At 39.3% G+C, this 16,335-nt stretch overlaps 2 protein-coding genes across 3 annotated transcripts in view; one reads left to right on the plus strand and one right to left on the minus strand.

Annotated features, from left to right (window-relative positions):
- Positions 1 to 16,335, minus strand: part of LOC107266008 (lysine-specific histone demethylase 1A) — a gene marked incomplete at its 5' end in the record, with an annotated part of 86,525 nt that overhangs the window by 63,617 nt on the left and 6,573 nt on the right. The gene's annotated exons all lie outside the window — the stretch shown is intronic.
- LOC107266007 (toll-like receptor Tollo) lies at positions 129 to 11,667 on the plus strand. 2 transcript variants are annotated; one of them, XR_003059230.1, is made up of 3 exons: positions 129 to 349; positions 1,729 to 1,972; positions 4,766 to 5,569. XR_003059230.1 is itself a non-coding variant. In XM_015736027.2 (3 exons), the coding sequence occupies exon 3, from the start codon at positions 6,248 to 6,250 to the stop codon at positions 9,956 to 9,958; it is 3,711 nt and encodes a 1,236-aa protein (XP_015591513.1). In that variant the 5' UTR covers positions 129 to 349; positions 1,729 to 1,972; positions 5,578 to 6,247; the 3' UTR covers positions 9,959 to 11,667. The 2 variants fall into 2 exon arrangements, 1 of the variants encoding a protein (XP_015591513.1); XM_015736027.2 differs by lacking the exon at positions 4,766 to 5,569 and adding an exon at positions 5,578 to 11,667.

A 16,335-nucleotide genomic window follows, 5' to 3' on the forward strand; every position in this document is an offset into this window, starting at 1 on the left:
TGACATTAAGATACAAATACACACGTGGTTGCGATACGTCAAACATACGTTACACATATTAACCGACACGTCATATTTGCGACTGATAAGATTATTTCTTTTTGATTGCATAAAACAGTCTGGTACGGTCTCTGAAGCAACACAGTGTGGAAATATTGAAATGGGACGCAGTCTTCAATTCTGTCGATGAACAGTGTACGATTATTTGAAAAATATAAGACATTCTCAAATTTTCCATAATCTATACTTTATCGTGAACGTAATAATGGTGCATAGAAAAAGTTTGTGTGGGACGCACTAGTGAAAAATAGCACTGCAAAATATTAAAATGATTTCAAAGGCAGCCAAGGTTTGATAAGTGCATATTTGTTTAATAGTATAAATTTCTGCGAAGAAATCACGTTTGCGTCTAATACTTCCGTGTTTATACGAAAACTGAAAAAATGCAAATATGGTTTCAAATGAAATATATCATTATAAATATTTTTTAAAGTATGTACAACGTTTATAAAATTAATCAATATTAATATTTTAAAGTATTTTCCTATCCTAATCGCTTCTCTTTTTAAATGCATTATTTTATATTGCTGAGGACATTAGATATTCGTGGTAATAATAAAGAAATATTTTACGATAAGAATGTCTTGCGACTTTACAATCGAGTCTTATGTGTAATAATCAGGAGTACCAACTTTCTAAAGTAGTGAATCAGCTCCATATTTAACAATTTATATAGTCATTTTGGGAACACAGTGATTTTTTTCATAATATTCGAATTGATTTCGGCCTCTGAATCGGGTTACTACAACGTTGATTTCCTATATCATTATTTTAGATCGCGTTCAAATAATTTGGAATGGGACAATATAAATGTGATGTAAAAATACATGAATCATGTACTGAAGTAAAAAAAAAACAAGATTTGTTCTTTTCCTGAAGTAGTGTATTTGGATGGTCATGTTTTTGAGTGTTGCAAAGTTAGGTGTTCAAAATATCATAAAAATGCTCCACGCCGATTATATAGTTGATAAGTAAACAAGGTTATAAAAAACGGATACATTATACAGCATGTCATTAATGTCATGAATATTGTGGTAGAGCCACGGCATTACATTCTAAATGTAATGAATAGCGAAATAGTATGTCTCTTTAAAGATAATTTTTTAATTGGTCAGAGAAAGCGGTAATTTTTAATTGGATATTCACTGTAGATTATAATGAATGAATTGACTCTTACGAATCGATATAAAGTAAACATCACAGACGTACAATTTTATCAGTAGTTATTTTGTACCTTTCGAGTATTTCAAATAACTGAAGTTCCGGTGTACTGAATAAATTCGTAGCATGCTATATATTTATCAAATAAGTTTAGTGAATTTAATGGACCAAGTACGAGTATGACAAATAAAAATATACAATCAAAATATACCAACGAGAGAATTTAATGTTGGAATATCCTTTTCGCATTTTCTTTTGGACGATCTCAATATATTCGTAACACCAATCTCTATATACAACAAAATAACAGTCGTATTTAATAAGACCGAGAATTGAAATATATAAGATTGACATAAAATGATCGATGGAATCCGATTATCGTTGATTTTCCCATGCAACTCTGAAAACTGTAAACACAGTGTACATGCACTTTGCAAGAACATATTCATTCAGAGAAGAACAAAAAGATACTTCCCTATGCAACTACAAAGAAAGCCTTTTTTATAGATACACCAAGAGCGAAAGATCTTGCAATGGGCAGACTGTAGAAGTAGACGGAACGTGACACGTGTCTGCACGCATTCACACGCATGGTACGCCACTCACGTAATCACGCAACCACTTTCCACATGCGTACTCTTCATGGTTTAAACGTTCCATATGCGAAGTTGCAGAGAAAGATGAAATATCATCAGACAGAATAAAGGAAACGTGATCGAGGGAGACTGAAAATTGAAGGAGGCAGTAAAAGGTAAGCTGAAAGAACGAAGCTTAAAAAAGCATTCGAAGTAAAGGTACGGAAAAGAAATTGAAGAACAAGAAATTTAAAAAAAAAATGGAAGAAAGTGAAAAAGAAGAAGAAAATTGTGCGGTTTTCGTTTACGGAATCACAGCAGGTTCGCGAGGTCGTTAATTTTCGGAGCACCAGTGCGCTGGGTATAGGTGCCAAGTCAGTCGGCGCGGCGGTGGCGGCGGCGGCGTCCCTAGCTCCGAGCTGGAGTTATCGTAATCGTTAACGAGGCTCCTGTCAGCGCCGTAAGATACCCGGGGGTCCCTCACCATTAACCTTCCACTAACAAAGGTATTGCCACATCTTCACCGTTCTTGGCATCAGTCTACCCGCAATTCTTTTGCCTTATTTATATGCATAACTTAGGAAAGGTGTTATCGAAATTTCACGGTCAATTTCCTTATGAATGCACATCTAGCTGTCTATTTTTCCACCTTTTATCGAGAATCAATTGATTTCCACGCTTGTTCCGAATATTTTGAATGAAAGAATTCACAGACTCTAAGAAATATTTCTCATTGTTGATTATATAATTAGGATTACCAATCGAGAATATACGATCACATTACTATTCATTAAATTTATATTTCACTGGTTGTAACGCCTCAAACTAATACCACGATTAAATTTCAATAATAATAATAGTAAAATCCAACAGTATACTTTATCCGAATAAACGAAATCAAATAGGTAACATACAAAATTTGTATGCAAGTATGTAATATATGGCTGAGGTGTTTGACATGGAAAATAAAATTCGAATAATTAATTTTTTCCCAACAAAAAGTTATTGTAGCAGTTTAAAGTTAATCCACTCTGTCACGAACGAAACTTTATTCGAAAGACCCGTAACTTCCTTCTGCCGCATTCTGCAACAGGTGATTAAAGTACATAAACTCTACCCGGTGTACTAGAAGAATGAAAGGGAAAGACCATACAGCAGATTAGAACGTATTAATGGCGGGGATAGAACTGCTCTTCGTAAAGTGCAGTAAGAAAAGGGGTTACGGCTCACGAAGTAGGGATAGTCAGTCTACCACGAACCGTCTTATAAAGGCCAACCAGGATGGAAAATACATGATGCATGGAAGCAGGAGGGAGTTAGGTATTCGTCGTGATCACTGACGCGGCATGGAATCCTCTCTAAAACAATAACCGACACATACATGCATCCATAACAGAAAAAGAGAAGGAGAAGGAGAAAGAGAGAGAGAGGGAGAGGGATGGCATAGAGAAGAAACCAGATGGATATAATAGAAGGTACTCTAAAGACCTCTACGAAGGAAAGTTAGCACGATTTGAGTATAAGCACATTTTTTTACCGTAATCCATCAACATTTCTATCTTTATGCTTCCTAGAATTTCCGTATGCATTAAGCTGCCTATAGCCATCTATTAGTGGTTTGACCCTCTATCCGGATCAATTTGACATACTCATTGTATTCAATGTTGCGCAATATTTGAGGGCACCAAGATTCTATAAGACACGAGTAGAACTAGTATGATCTTCAGATACATTGGCTTTGATCGGAAGTTTGAATTCGGATACAGCAACAGATTCGTTTGGATGGGAAAATTTTAACTCACGTGGCATCAAAAAATAATGCGCTACAGGAAGACTAGGAAGGGAATCGGATAGTTTGGATAAATTTATGGTGGCCGAGGCGGGTTAACTATGTAGAAACCTATCAATCTTGTGGTCAACGATCATTTTGTGGCACAGATGTTATCCGAAGAAGAAAGTCACCTGCAAAATAGCGCGTGTTCCTTTTACTGCTATAATTATAACGAGACTTTGTATCCTTCCATTTTACAAAAATAATAATGAAGACTATTTGAATCGCCATATGGTATTGATCGCCGTAAATGAATTAAACGGAATCGTGTGATATTCAGCAATAATTGTCATACAGCCGATAGAACCTGGACAAACAAAATTTGTTAAAAATGAAATACATAATTATTATTTAAAAATAATGCATGGAGTAGCTACCTGCCAAGAAATTGGTAGAAAATAAATATGTCATTGAACTCTCGCATAAATGAGTTAGGTACGTTTACGAGCCGCAAAGGGCTGTTCGGTTTATTGATAATTGAAAGCATAAAGGCTGACTAACTGGCAGGGCTGGTTAGCTCATAGCCTTTTTTAATCACACTCTTATTAAGCGCAGCATTGCACCGCAAGTGGCAATAAAGGAACGATCGTAAATCAGAATGCGAAAATGATTTTACTTGGCTCTTGTTAGGAGGACTCTGACGCGGCACCATTGCATTCGCATATCCTGTCAGGAATAACTCCGACACTATTGGAGCAAAATAGCTTCAATAGTTCGCGCGATCTAGCTTAGAATGTATAACAGTCGTTGTCATGAAAGAAGAAAGTGTGGGATTGTCTTTTGTTCTACGGGTAAAGTCAGAAACGAAAGGTCGATGGTCCCATGGTTTCCGCGTTACTTTCTACCACAGAATTGTTGAGGAAGCTCAAGATGCCGAAGTAATCGTGAGGGTTACATTGCAAAGAAAGTGAGACAAAGTTCATAAGCGTATAATCGGTTGTAGCAAAATCTTCAAAATGACTTAACGGGCAATAACGCAACGACTTACAGTTATTCTAATGGCGTTTCTATAGTGTGAATTATTAGTTTCCATCAGTTCAGGAGGCCCCGTAGCGCTAGCAACATTATTACAATAACACCCGGGACCTGCCGTGGCCAAGCGCGTTAAACTGCATAATTAGCCGGTGCTTTCCCGCAGGTCCACAGAGCCATGGGGTCCCATGGCATATTCAGGGATCGGCACCTACTGGCTATCGGACCCCCTGCTCTTGGCAGGGGGTAGCCCGACTCTATAGGGAACCACTTAACGAAGCCCCGCTTCGCGCCATAACGTTAATACAATATGCCCGATCGTTTTACACCCCGAGTGAGAATGCTTATTAGATTCGTGAGCGACTAGAGGATTGAGCTTAAGGATGAGGACGAGGTTCAACCCTCGTGGAAGCCACTGCAATATATTACCATATCAACATCTACTAAGCACGAGAATCCATCTTCCACGTATGAAATAAATTCTACTCATTTGCAAAACAACTATAGATGCTATTTTTACCTAACAGTTAAAGTACTTTAATGATTATTTTCATTATTACTACAAATTTAAAATTAATAATCATTGCCCACTTTACGTTAGTATTGAAAATTATAAGAGATAGTCTTACACGTAGAGAATAGTAAAATTGAGATAGTCAAGATACTGGTAGCGGAGAAAGTGAAAACGTGCCCGGCTCGGATTTCTGTAGGTTATATCTATAATGATGCCTTCTTAGTGAGAATATACTGTAAATGTAACATCCTGTCTCTTGTTCGAGGGTGGAAGTTAAAGTGTAGTCGTAGGAGTTGCGTAAAAAAGGCAACTAGAGCCTTGTTGGTATTCTCGGGGTTCACCGCTATGTATAACGTAGAGCAAGTAGAGGACCAAGCAATGGAGAAGATCCGTATGTATGCAAAGCATAGAGTCGGATGAGCCACTGTGAGGGCCCAGAGAGTGTACCTGTCTTGTTTTTATAGGCATGCTGGAGCGTCGGGCCCCGAAGGTGTTCAGGAGTGGGGTCCAGGGCAAGGAAGTAGCACAGTGGGGCCGGTAGAAGAGGAGAAATTCAGTAGAGCTCACACTACGGTACGGAGTGAGGTGAAGGGACGTGAATCATGGGAGCGTAGAAGGTCGCGCGGTGAGGGAAAGGAATTATTCTAGTAGCGGGCCCAAGCTTGGGCCCAACGGCCCACCGGCCTACCGGATCAGTCCTCGGAGAACCGTGCCAGCTAGCGGAGCCGGGAAATCTTTTTGTAACCGACGCGCGCGCGGGTTCGTGTTCGCGTTTTTAAAAGTGGAAATCCGAAGAGTCTCAGTTCGAGCGAATTTACAGTGTACCTGCGTGTAGGATTTAGGCCCAACAACAGTGGGCCTCGTGAGAGGATTACCATTTGGATTATAGAACAACGTGGGAGACTGGCATATCCCTTTTCGTGATAATAACGGATGAAGTGGAAGTGTGTGAAGACCTGAATAAGGTCCCAGTGATGAGCGATGTGAGATAACGATTATTAAGGGCCTTAGGACCCCCTTAATTTCCTATCCTCCTTGAAATACCTTTATTTAAATAGCTGTTTAATAATTAAATAACTTGTGATCAGTGCAAAACAGTGACGATACGTGCATGGGACTATAAAGTGTGCAAAGATGCAGGGCAGCCCTGCCTTCTTCGCCATATTGCTCGGGACGATATTCGGGGTCCTTGGGGCCTCTCTAAGTAAGGCCCTTAGATACAAAGCACCGGACGAGTGCAAGTGGGTATCGACTGGTGATGCAGAGGACGACGTATCTCTAGTCTGTCGACTTAGAACGATCAACAGCGAGTTGGAGAACACCAATTTCAGCGTCATCCAACCTCAACACACAGTTCGATTACGTTTGGAATGCAGCGACGCACTCTTGTATCAGAGTTCTCTAAGTGCCGGAAGCTTTCGGCCTCTCGTTGAGTTACGTGAACTCATTATAGAGTACTGTAAAATCGGCAATCTGTCCGACGATGCCTTCAAGGGTCTTAAGGAACTTCGAAACCTCACCGTGCGCACGCACAACACCGATTGGTCCTCCATGGCACTCGACGTATCCTCGAGAGCCTTCACCGAGGAACTCTCACAACTCGAGAGACTCGATCTCGGCAAGAACAATATGTGGACACTTCCGGAGGGTGTATTATGTCCATTGATAAATCTTGAAGTACTTAATCTAACGAGAAATCGTCTGAGAGAGGTGAACAGCTTCAGATTTAATGCCGAAGCGAGATGTGCCGCTGGACTTCGCGAACTTGACCTCAGTAATAATAGTGTCGAGTCACTGCCTACGGCTGCATTTTCTGGCTTGACCAGATTACACACTTTAGACATTCGTGGCAACGCCATTACCTTCATCGCCGACAGAGCATTCGAGGCTCTCAGTTCCCTCGCCGTGTTACGATTATCCGATAACCGTTTGGCTAGTCTACCACCTGAACTTTTTAGCGAGTCCAGGAGCATACAAGAGATTCATCTCAGGAATAATAGTTTGAACGTTTTGCCTCCTGGTCTGTTTAGTGAACTATCGCAGTTGCTTGTACTGGACTTGTCGAAAAATGAATTGACTGCCGAATGGGTGAATGCTGCTACGTTCACCGGTTTGGTACGGCTGGTCGTTCTAGATCTGTCCAGCAATCGAATTGGCAGATTGGAGCCAGCTGTCTTCAGGGATCTTTACAGTCTACAAATTTTGCGTCTACAAGGAAACTTACTGGACAATCTACCTGAGAACACGTTCTCGGCACTTTACAATCTTCATACCCTTGTGCTCAGTGATAATCGATTGACTGTAATCGATGCCGCTACCTTGAGTGGACTCTACGTATTGAGTTTACTCTCTCTCGACAATAACCGACTGAATAGCCTCCATCCCAATTCACTGAAGAACGCCTCGTCTCTTCAGGATCTTCATTTGAACGGAAATCGACTTACTTCAATACCGGAAGCGCTAAAGGCTACTCCATTACTGCGTACGTTAGATCTCGGGGAGAATCTCATCACAGAAATACCGCATGGCACGTTTGATCACGTACCTCAAATGTACGGGTTACGATTAACAGAGAATCATATTGGTAATCTGACTAAGGGCATCTTTGACAAGATCGTCGATCTGAAGATACTGAATCTTTCGAGGAACCGGATACAATATGTAGAGCCATTCACCTTCGATTCTAACGTAAATCTCCAAGCAATCCGATTAGATGGTAATCAATTGACAGAAATTACCGAATTATTCAGTAGGCTGCCAAATCTAGTCTGGCTGAATGTCAGTGATAACAAACTAAAATGGTTCGATTACGCAATGATACCGACTGGACTTCAGTGGCTGGATATACATTCGAACGAGATCAGTGAACTCGGTAACTACTTTGAAATCGAGTCGCAGCTTCAACTTGGTACGTTCGATGCGAGTGATAATAAACTCACGGAAATAACCGGAAGTGCTATACCTATGAGTGTTGAACTGTTATATTTGAATGACAACTTAATATCTAAAGTACAGAGCTATGCGTTCTTCAAGAAGCCAAATTTAACTCGTGTCGATTTGAAGGGAAACCGTATACGGAATCTTGAGCCGTATTCCTTGAGGATCAGCGCAGTACCGCCACAAAAACCGCTTCCGGAGTTTTATATCGGCGAAAATCAATATCTCTGCGACTGCACGATGGAATGGCTGCAAAGTGTCAATAGACGTTCGCAAAATAGAATACAGCCAAAAGTAATGGACTTGGAAAGTATTTACTGCAAATTACTTTACGATCGAGAACGTGTTTTCATACCATTGGTAGAAGCTTCGCACTCCCAATTTCTCTGCAAGTACGAGGCACACTGCTTTGCCCTATGTCATTGCTGTGACTTCGATGCGTGTGATTGTGAAATGACGTGCCCTTCAAACTGTACCTGCTACCATGATCAATCGTGGTCCGCAAATGTTGTGGATTGCTCCATCGGTGGACACATTGGTAAATTACCCGAACAAATTCCAATGGACGCTACCAAATTATACCTGGATGGGAATGACCTAAAATCTGTTTCTAGTCATGCTTTCATTGGACGTAAAAGACTCAAAATGTTATTTTTGAATGCTTCCAACATAGAGACTGTGCAAAATCGTTCGTTCAACGGTCTACGTGACTTGGAAGATCTTCATCTTCAAGATAATAGAATTCGTGAACTTCGCGGCCACGAATTCGAAGGACTCGATGCACTGAAGACCCTTTATCTGCAGCGCAACAAACTCAGTGTCATTGCGAATAGCACCTTCACGCCGCTGAGATCACTCGAAGTACTGCGACTGGACTCGAATCATCTCTCGATAGTATCAGTGTGGTTGTTACCGCGCAGAATAGACGTGAGCTTGTCCGATAATCCTTGGTCATGCGAATGTGACTATTTACAGATGTATCGCGAGTGGGTGCTCAGTGGTGTAACCAAAATAACTGACACCACCGAACTTCGATGTGTCTTTAACATAACGGAATTCGAGGCATACGGAGACGAAGTGTTCAACGACGATGAGTTTGGTTTCTCCATTACTGCATATAGTACGACGAGTAACAATACGGTTTGCCGTGGCTTAGCCAGTATCGAGAATAGTATCCATGGAAACCTAACCAAAACCATAATCGAACGTCAAGCACTGCAGGATTATTTACCACTTCTGTTAGCTACGTTAGCCGCATTCCTAATCGCAATGCTGCTGTGCACGTTAGCATTTATATTCCGTCAGGAACTTCGTGTTTGGTTCCACTCGCGTTTTGGTGTTCGAATTTTCTACAGAAACACGGAAGCCGATCGTGATGATCGTGATAAACTTTTTGACGCTTTTGTCAGTTATAGCTCGAAGGACGAAGCGTTTGTGGCCGAAGAATTAGCACCCGTCCTGGAAATGGGAAATCCGTCTTACAAACTGTGTCTACACTATCGTGATTTTCCAGTGGGAAGTTTTATAGCCGACACTATCGTCCAAGCCGTAGAATCGTCCCGTAGGACGATAATGGTGCTTTCGGAGAATTTCATCAAATCCGAATGGTGCAGATTTGAGTTTAAGTCGGCGCATCATCAAGTTCTTAGGGATCGTAGACGTCGTTTGATCCTGGTGCTGGTGGGTGATGTGCCACAAAGGGACTTGGATCCTGATATAAGACTTTACCTCAAGACAAATACGTATCTACAGTGGGGCGATAAGTTGTTTTGGGAAAAATTACGATTCGCATTACCTGACGTGCCGAATAATCAACGTACTACGCAGAGGAGACAACCACCGCCAGTCCGACGGCAGCACAACAACAGGACGTCAAATGGACCGCGTACGGTTGCTGTTCACATATAGAAAGTGATATACATAGCGTGTTAAGTGAAAAGTTAATGTGTAGTTACTACTACACGATGGAATATGGTGAAAGTGTGAATTTCCTCGTCTGGATCAAAAAAAAGAAATATGTGAAGGCTGATTAAAGGAATTAAAACGATTCTCTTGTTAACCGTGCAATAAGCGAACCAGTGTATATAGACAAGAGTGATACTCGTAAATACTCATGGATCGTTAATAAACGATATATATAAACAATAAAATATTAAAAAATTATAAAATCGTGCATGGCACGTTAACAGGTACATGTAAATATATTTGAGTAGATACTTAGAGCGAATAACTGAAAAGCGTAATCCTTTGAACATTTTTTTCTTACGCTTACGAAAAGAGTTGGAAAAAGGATATTTTGAATTTTTATGTACATTTGCGAGCGAGGAAAAGATAGTTTCTCGAAGTAGATAGACTAAATCGTTGTAAATAATTTGTACACTGAGATTTCATGTCGGTGGGCATCGCCTTCGCTACCCGCAAGAAATCATCCACTTATATATTTTTTCTTAATTTTCGTTCTCTTAAAATCGTCCTTTCTCAAGAACCTATAGAGTTTTAATTTCTCACGATCATGCCTGGTCAGACATTCATCAACCTTTTTCATTCGGTTTATTTTTTTTTCGGACGAATCGACAGAATGCAATTAACTGTTTAAATGGTTAATCGTTTTTATAGCCATTTCAATTCAAAATAATAATTGTTATATCTTATTTTTCATTTTTGGTGTGTTTTTAAGAAATATGCACTTTTTACTGAGAGGTCGATTATATGCATGTTCGTGAAAGAGATTTATGGTTCAAAGTGCTCGATCAGGATAATTTGTCGAGGACAAGTCAAAATTGAAAACCTACCACAAGAACTGCCTTGTATGCAGCTTCCGGTGAGTCTGTGTACTCACAGTGATATCATTTCCTTAATACTTTGACATGCGCTATATCGTACTGTATTTATTCAGAGGCGATTCGAAAAATACTAAAAGAAATGCTCATATTTTTGAGCGCGTTCAAACCATGAATGATATAAATCAATCTTGTCTATTGTCTCTATACTTCCCTTTATTTTTGTAAAGTAGCGCATTAATATTTTATTTATTTCGCACGAAACGTTCAAAGACTTTATACGAGATTACTACCGAACGATTTTTATTACAAAATTTGTACTGCCATTCTTTTCCATTGTTTTTAAGCCTGTCACGTTATAACTTATATTCACGAACGACTCTACAAAAACTACACTATTATATGGTTTCATACAAATTTGTACAAAACGTATAAAACATCGTTCTAAAATTATCATTATATTTCGAATAAAGTCTTTACTCGAATTCGATAGTCCTTTTCATCTTATTCAGATTTTTTAACAAATTTCATATGAAATATATTTTTACTTTGTCATGACTGTTGCAAAATTTTAAGAATAGGACTGTCGAATTCGATTATAAAAAAGTAAAGGACGCTCATATGAATCCCTGATCGACGGTGGCGGCGTGACGAATTTCCGTGAAGTTTTACGTAACGCAACGCGCACCGCCGCTTCGTCTTATGTATGTATAGGTATACGTATTCAAAGAAAATTATTTTGCATATTTTTCCGGCGATCAGGGAAAGCTCTAATTATAATGCAAAGAAAGCCCAACCTATGACTGATGAATAAAATTCTGTTTCTATGTTCTTAAATAATGCATCATTATTTCTCACCTATGCAACACGATAATGCGATCGACAAAAACCAACAAACTGGTATCATTATTCCGAAATGATCAGTTTTCATATACATATAAACATCATAAATTTCGAAACTTTATAAATCTCATAAAAATCGCTTAGCATGGCCGGTACACGGATTAAAAAAGATGCGCCAGTGCAATTGAAATGTAGATAAATATGTTGAAATGGGCAGAAGTTCATTCGCATAACTGTACAATATGTATAGGAGAGGTGCGCAAATTTCTCCTTAAATACTATTACATCAATTAATCGGATACAGAAATTGAAATACCTCAGGATCATAAATCAAAATTTAAACAACAATTCGCATTTTCTCCAACTCACCTTACCTTACGTAAGAAATAACAAACAAAAACTATTCGTAAGAACACACTATTAAAAGATATTAAAAATGATGTGGCAGGCAGTGTTTTTAAATTTTCAAAAATTGTCTGGTACTATCTTTTCATATAAGTTTTTACTGTATCGCTGTTTTAGCCCGAGTAAAGTTTCAACAGAGTAAAATATAATTCACGGAATAGCTTATACGTTTCAATCGATATCTTGGTTATTTTTATGGGCTTATAGTGTTTACATTAAGGTATCATTCACATTGGTCATATACTCTAATGATTATGAATAGATGACTAGGAAATAAATGAGGGACAGGTTCTACCGAATATAATAATAGGTAATAGAAAGAAGTTATGTACTTCTCAGTCCAGAGAGAAGGGCAAGAAAGAAGAAGAGGGAGATAGAACAAAAAGAAGAGAGAGTGACTGGAAGGTTAGAGAAAATTTAAAAAGAAAAGGAAAACAGTGAATAAATAAGAAATACAAGGTAAGTGGCATCCTGTGATTATGCCACCTTGTTCCAACGTTATACTCTTATATAGCTATTGTGTAGGTTTTACGGAGAAACGCAACCAACCGGCACAATTTCTCTCATACATCCCGACTTAAGGTCCCTCTCTACTCCTCCAGATTAATTCGATCGAGAGAACCGAACTCATGCAACAATTCTTATTTGGACAGAATAAACCGATCGTGGAGAATAGAGTCGGATCGATATCCTAAATTTCTTTAATATAATATATATCTGTTAAAAATCGTTAAATGAAATTCTTAATCAAGCTCGAAATAGGCACTTTTACAGGCACCAATATGATGGTCGTATACATTGCCTTCAGAGAAGTGAAGCTATTTTCTCATTGAATTAGGAACATCGGTAATAGATTTCGCTGTAAGGTCCCGATGTTACAGGACAAATTTCCTTAAACGACAAGACGTTTTCTAGGAAAAGTAAGTTGTATGAAAAAAAAATTGTCAAAAGAAACGAGTGATACTTGCTACTAAAGGCCATTCTACAATGCAATATAATAAGAAATAAGCAATAAGATCTTCAACTGATATTTACCTAAATCCATTGGATCCTCCAATCAGGAAGGAGACAATCGTTTTTAAAACCGAGCGTTTACTAAGTCCCTACGATTTTTGTGACATCTTGGACATAGCAACGATTCGGAAGCGGTTGCTAGGGTCTTTAAGGACTTCACGGAGCATGAAACGTGATGCATGCCTCGAGCATGCCCCGTTCCGTAATCTGTAACGGCTTACTTTAAAAATACATAGCAACGATACTCCGCTTCCGTATCGTTACTATGTCTAAGGCGTCGCCAAAATTGCAGAGACGTAGTAAACGCTCGGTTTTAAAAACGATTTTCTCCTTTTTGATTGGAGGATCTAATGGAATTAGGTAAATACATATACAATTGAATGTCTTATTGCTTATTTCTTCCGTGTTACTTGATCCGTTGCATTGTATTGAATAGAATGGCCTTATTGGCCTATGGCCAATAGAATGGCCTTTAGTAAGGTAAATCGACCAAAAAACACTTACGTGTAAAAAACTACGCCAAGTACAGGAGTGCTGTGTATTCCTCTAATAAAAAGTATTGATATCAGATTATGGAGGCCAAGTACATAAGTCACTACATGTTTGCCTATTACATGATCTAGCACTGGCCCATCATTTTAATTGTATTTTTAAAATTTCTTATAACGTTTTCACTACTCTTTTACATTACTACTGCTTCCCGTAGTTGATTATGATTTAATGGTCATTTAATAATTAATAAAACTTTAGGCGATTCCTTATCGAGTACTACTTGGTGGGTTCGTGCATTTCTTGACATAAATTCGCGTTCATTATGCCAGTTATCAAACTCAAAACCAATGTCAAATGTCTATATACAGCTCATTCACAATAACTCGTCAAAAATAATCACGGTAAAAGCTTAATAACAAACATATAGTTTTAGGATACTATTAGTACGTTCAAAGTAAGTACTTTGGAATGCCTGGCACGGACCCGCCAAGTAGTACTCGATAAGGAATCACCTAAAGTTTAATTAATTATTAAATGACCATTAAATCATAATCAACTACGGGAAGCAGTAGTAATGTAAAAGAGTAGTGAAAACGTTATAAGAAATTTTGAAAATACAATTAAAATGATGGGCCAGTGCTAGATCATATAATAGGCAAACATGTAGTGACTTATGTACTTGGCCTCCATAATCTGATATCAATACTTTTTATTAGAGGAATACACAGCACTCCTGTACTTGGCGTAGTTTTTTACACGTAAGTGTTTTTTGGGGGATATCACAAGTTTTTGTTGTTCAACGGGACATAGAAGCTCTAAGCACTGAAATCTATATTTTCACAGATATAAAATGTAAATGCATTATGATGTCGCTAATCAGAAAAATGTATTGCGTCGTCGAAAATGTTTAATGGCATATAAATATAATTCTTAAATCCCTTTTTTTTTAGAAATGCATAAAGATATATACAAATTTTTAAAGAAAATGTAATCTTCAGTGCATATAAGCGTCGTTAATGGTGTCCAGCTTGTTGAAGCCGTGTGGTAAACGTAAGAGAGGAGAGTGTGCTGGATTATTTACCTACCTGAGGCCGTGCGAACAACAGAGAGAATACTATTGTTTGAGCGAAGCACCAAAGCGTCGCTCGTTGCACACTTTTCTGGACATTCTAGACTTCTACGCCCGACATCTAGATACAAAAAACTACGGAGCGGAACACCTGGACACCCTGAAGTTTCACGTCCGACACCTAGTTGCAGGAAACTACGGAGCGGAATACCTGGACACCCTGGACTTCCATATCCAGTACTTAGATACAAGAAACTACGGAGCGGAACACCTGAACACCCTGAACTTCCACGTCTGACACCTAGATGCAGGAAACTATAGAGCGGAATGCCTGAACACCCTGGACTTCCACATCCAACACCTGGACACAGGAAACTACGGAGAGGAATGCCTGGCACCCTGAACTTCCACGGCTGACACCTAGATGCAGGAAACTACGGAGCGGAACACCTGGACACCCTGAACTTCCATATCCAGTACTTAGATACAAGAAACTACGGAGCGGAATACCTGGACACCCTGGACTTCCATATCCAGTACTTAGATACAAGAAACTACGGAGCGGAATACCTGGACACCCTGGACTTCCATATCCAGTACTTAGATACAAGAAACTACGGAGCGGAATACCTGGACACCCTGGACTTCCATATCCAGTACTTAGATACAAGAAACTACGGAGCGGAATACCTGGACACCCTGGACTTCCACATCCAACACCTGGACACAGGAAACTACGGAGAGGAATATCTCGAAACCCTGGACTTTCACATCCGACACCTAGATACAGGAAACTATGAAGAGGAACATCTGGAAATCCTATATCTCTAAAATTTGTCACGTAAAATACGAGGAACTATGTCCACGCATACACATACGTACACGAATACACACCGCTCCACATGAAAGTTTTAATAATTCTATACTATTGTGAAAGCAGCCTTATATTAACTGGAAATTCTGTGTGAACGGTAGCTTCATGTACAAAGTGTATCTGATTGTGTTGGATATTCGTTTACTAACATCATACAGAATACAAATAGGTAAAGAGGGCAAAGTAGCCAGCGCCATCTGTCGTGTAAAAAAGTAGATGGACGTGCGAAGACGATGACGACGATGACGACGGCGACGGAACTGAAATAAAATCATCTCGCTCGCCATTTCAATACGCCCTGATCTCGTACACTAATTGTATTGAAAGTGGTGGCAATCAATTCAGAACCCTCAATTCCTATAGTGAATGTACAAATAACTTTTTCTCATGTATAGCGGTTAATAAGATATTTCGTTCCAAACAGGTATGAGAGTTGACTCAAGTAAAGAGTCTCTGCGAGCTGTGCCCTGTACAGCCGGTTGCCTGTACTTCGCGCGAGACTCGACCGAGTCTCTTGATTTTCGCTACCTTGCAAGACGATACTGATATGAGACCCGGATCATGTGTTTTCTGATTATGCTGCTGGTGAACGTTTACGAGCTGCAAGGTTTACGCAGGCGAAATCCGACTGTTAGTTAATAATCTAATAATTCGTATTAAACGTGTGGCTCAACTCTTTAAGGAATTTACATGTAGTAACGTAATGGCGGTATAAAACGCGTCGCTAATTTTCTATATAACTATATCCACATTCTTGAGAAATTTAATTTACGCCAGGGCGATATACCCCCCCCCCCCCCCTTAAAAA

This window comes from Cephus cinctus, unplaced genomic scaffold (assembly GCF_000341935.2).
Source record: "Cephus cinctus unplaced genomic scaffold, Ccin1 Ccin1_scaffold0270, whole genome shotgun sequence".
Taxonomy (NCBI): Eukaryota; Metazoa; Arthropoda; class Insecta; order Hymenoptera; family Cephidae; genus Cephus; species Cephus cinctus.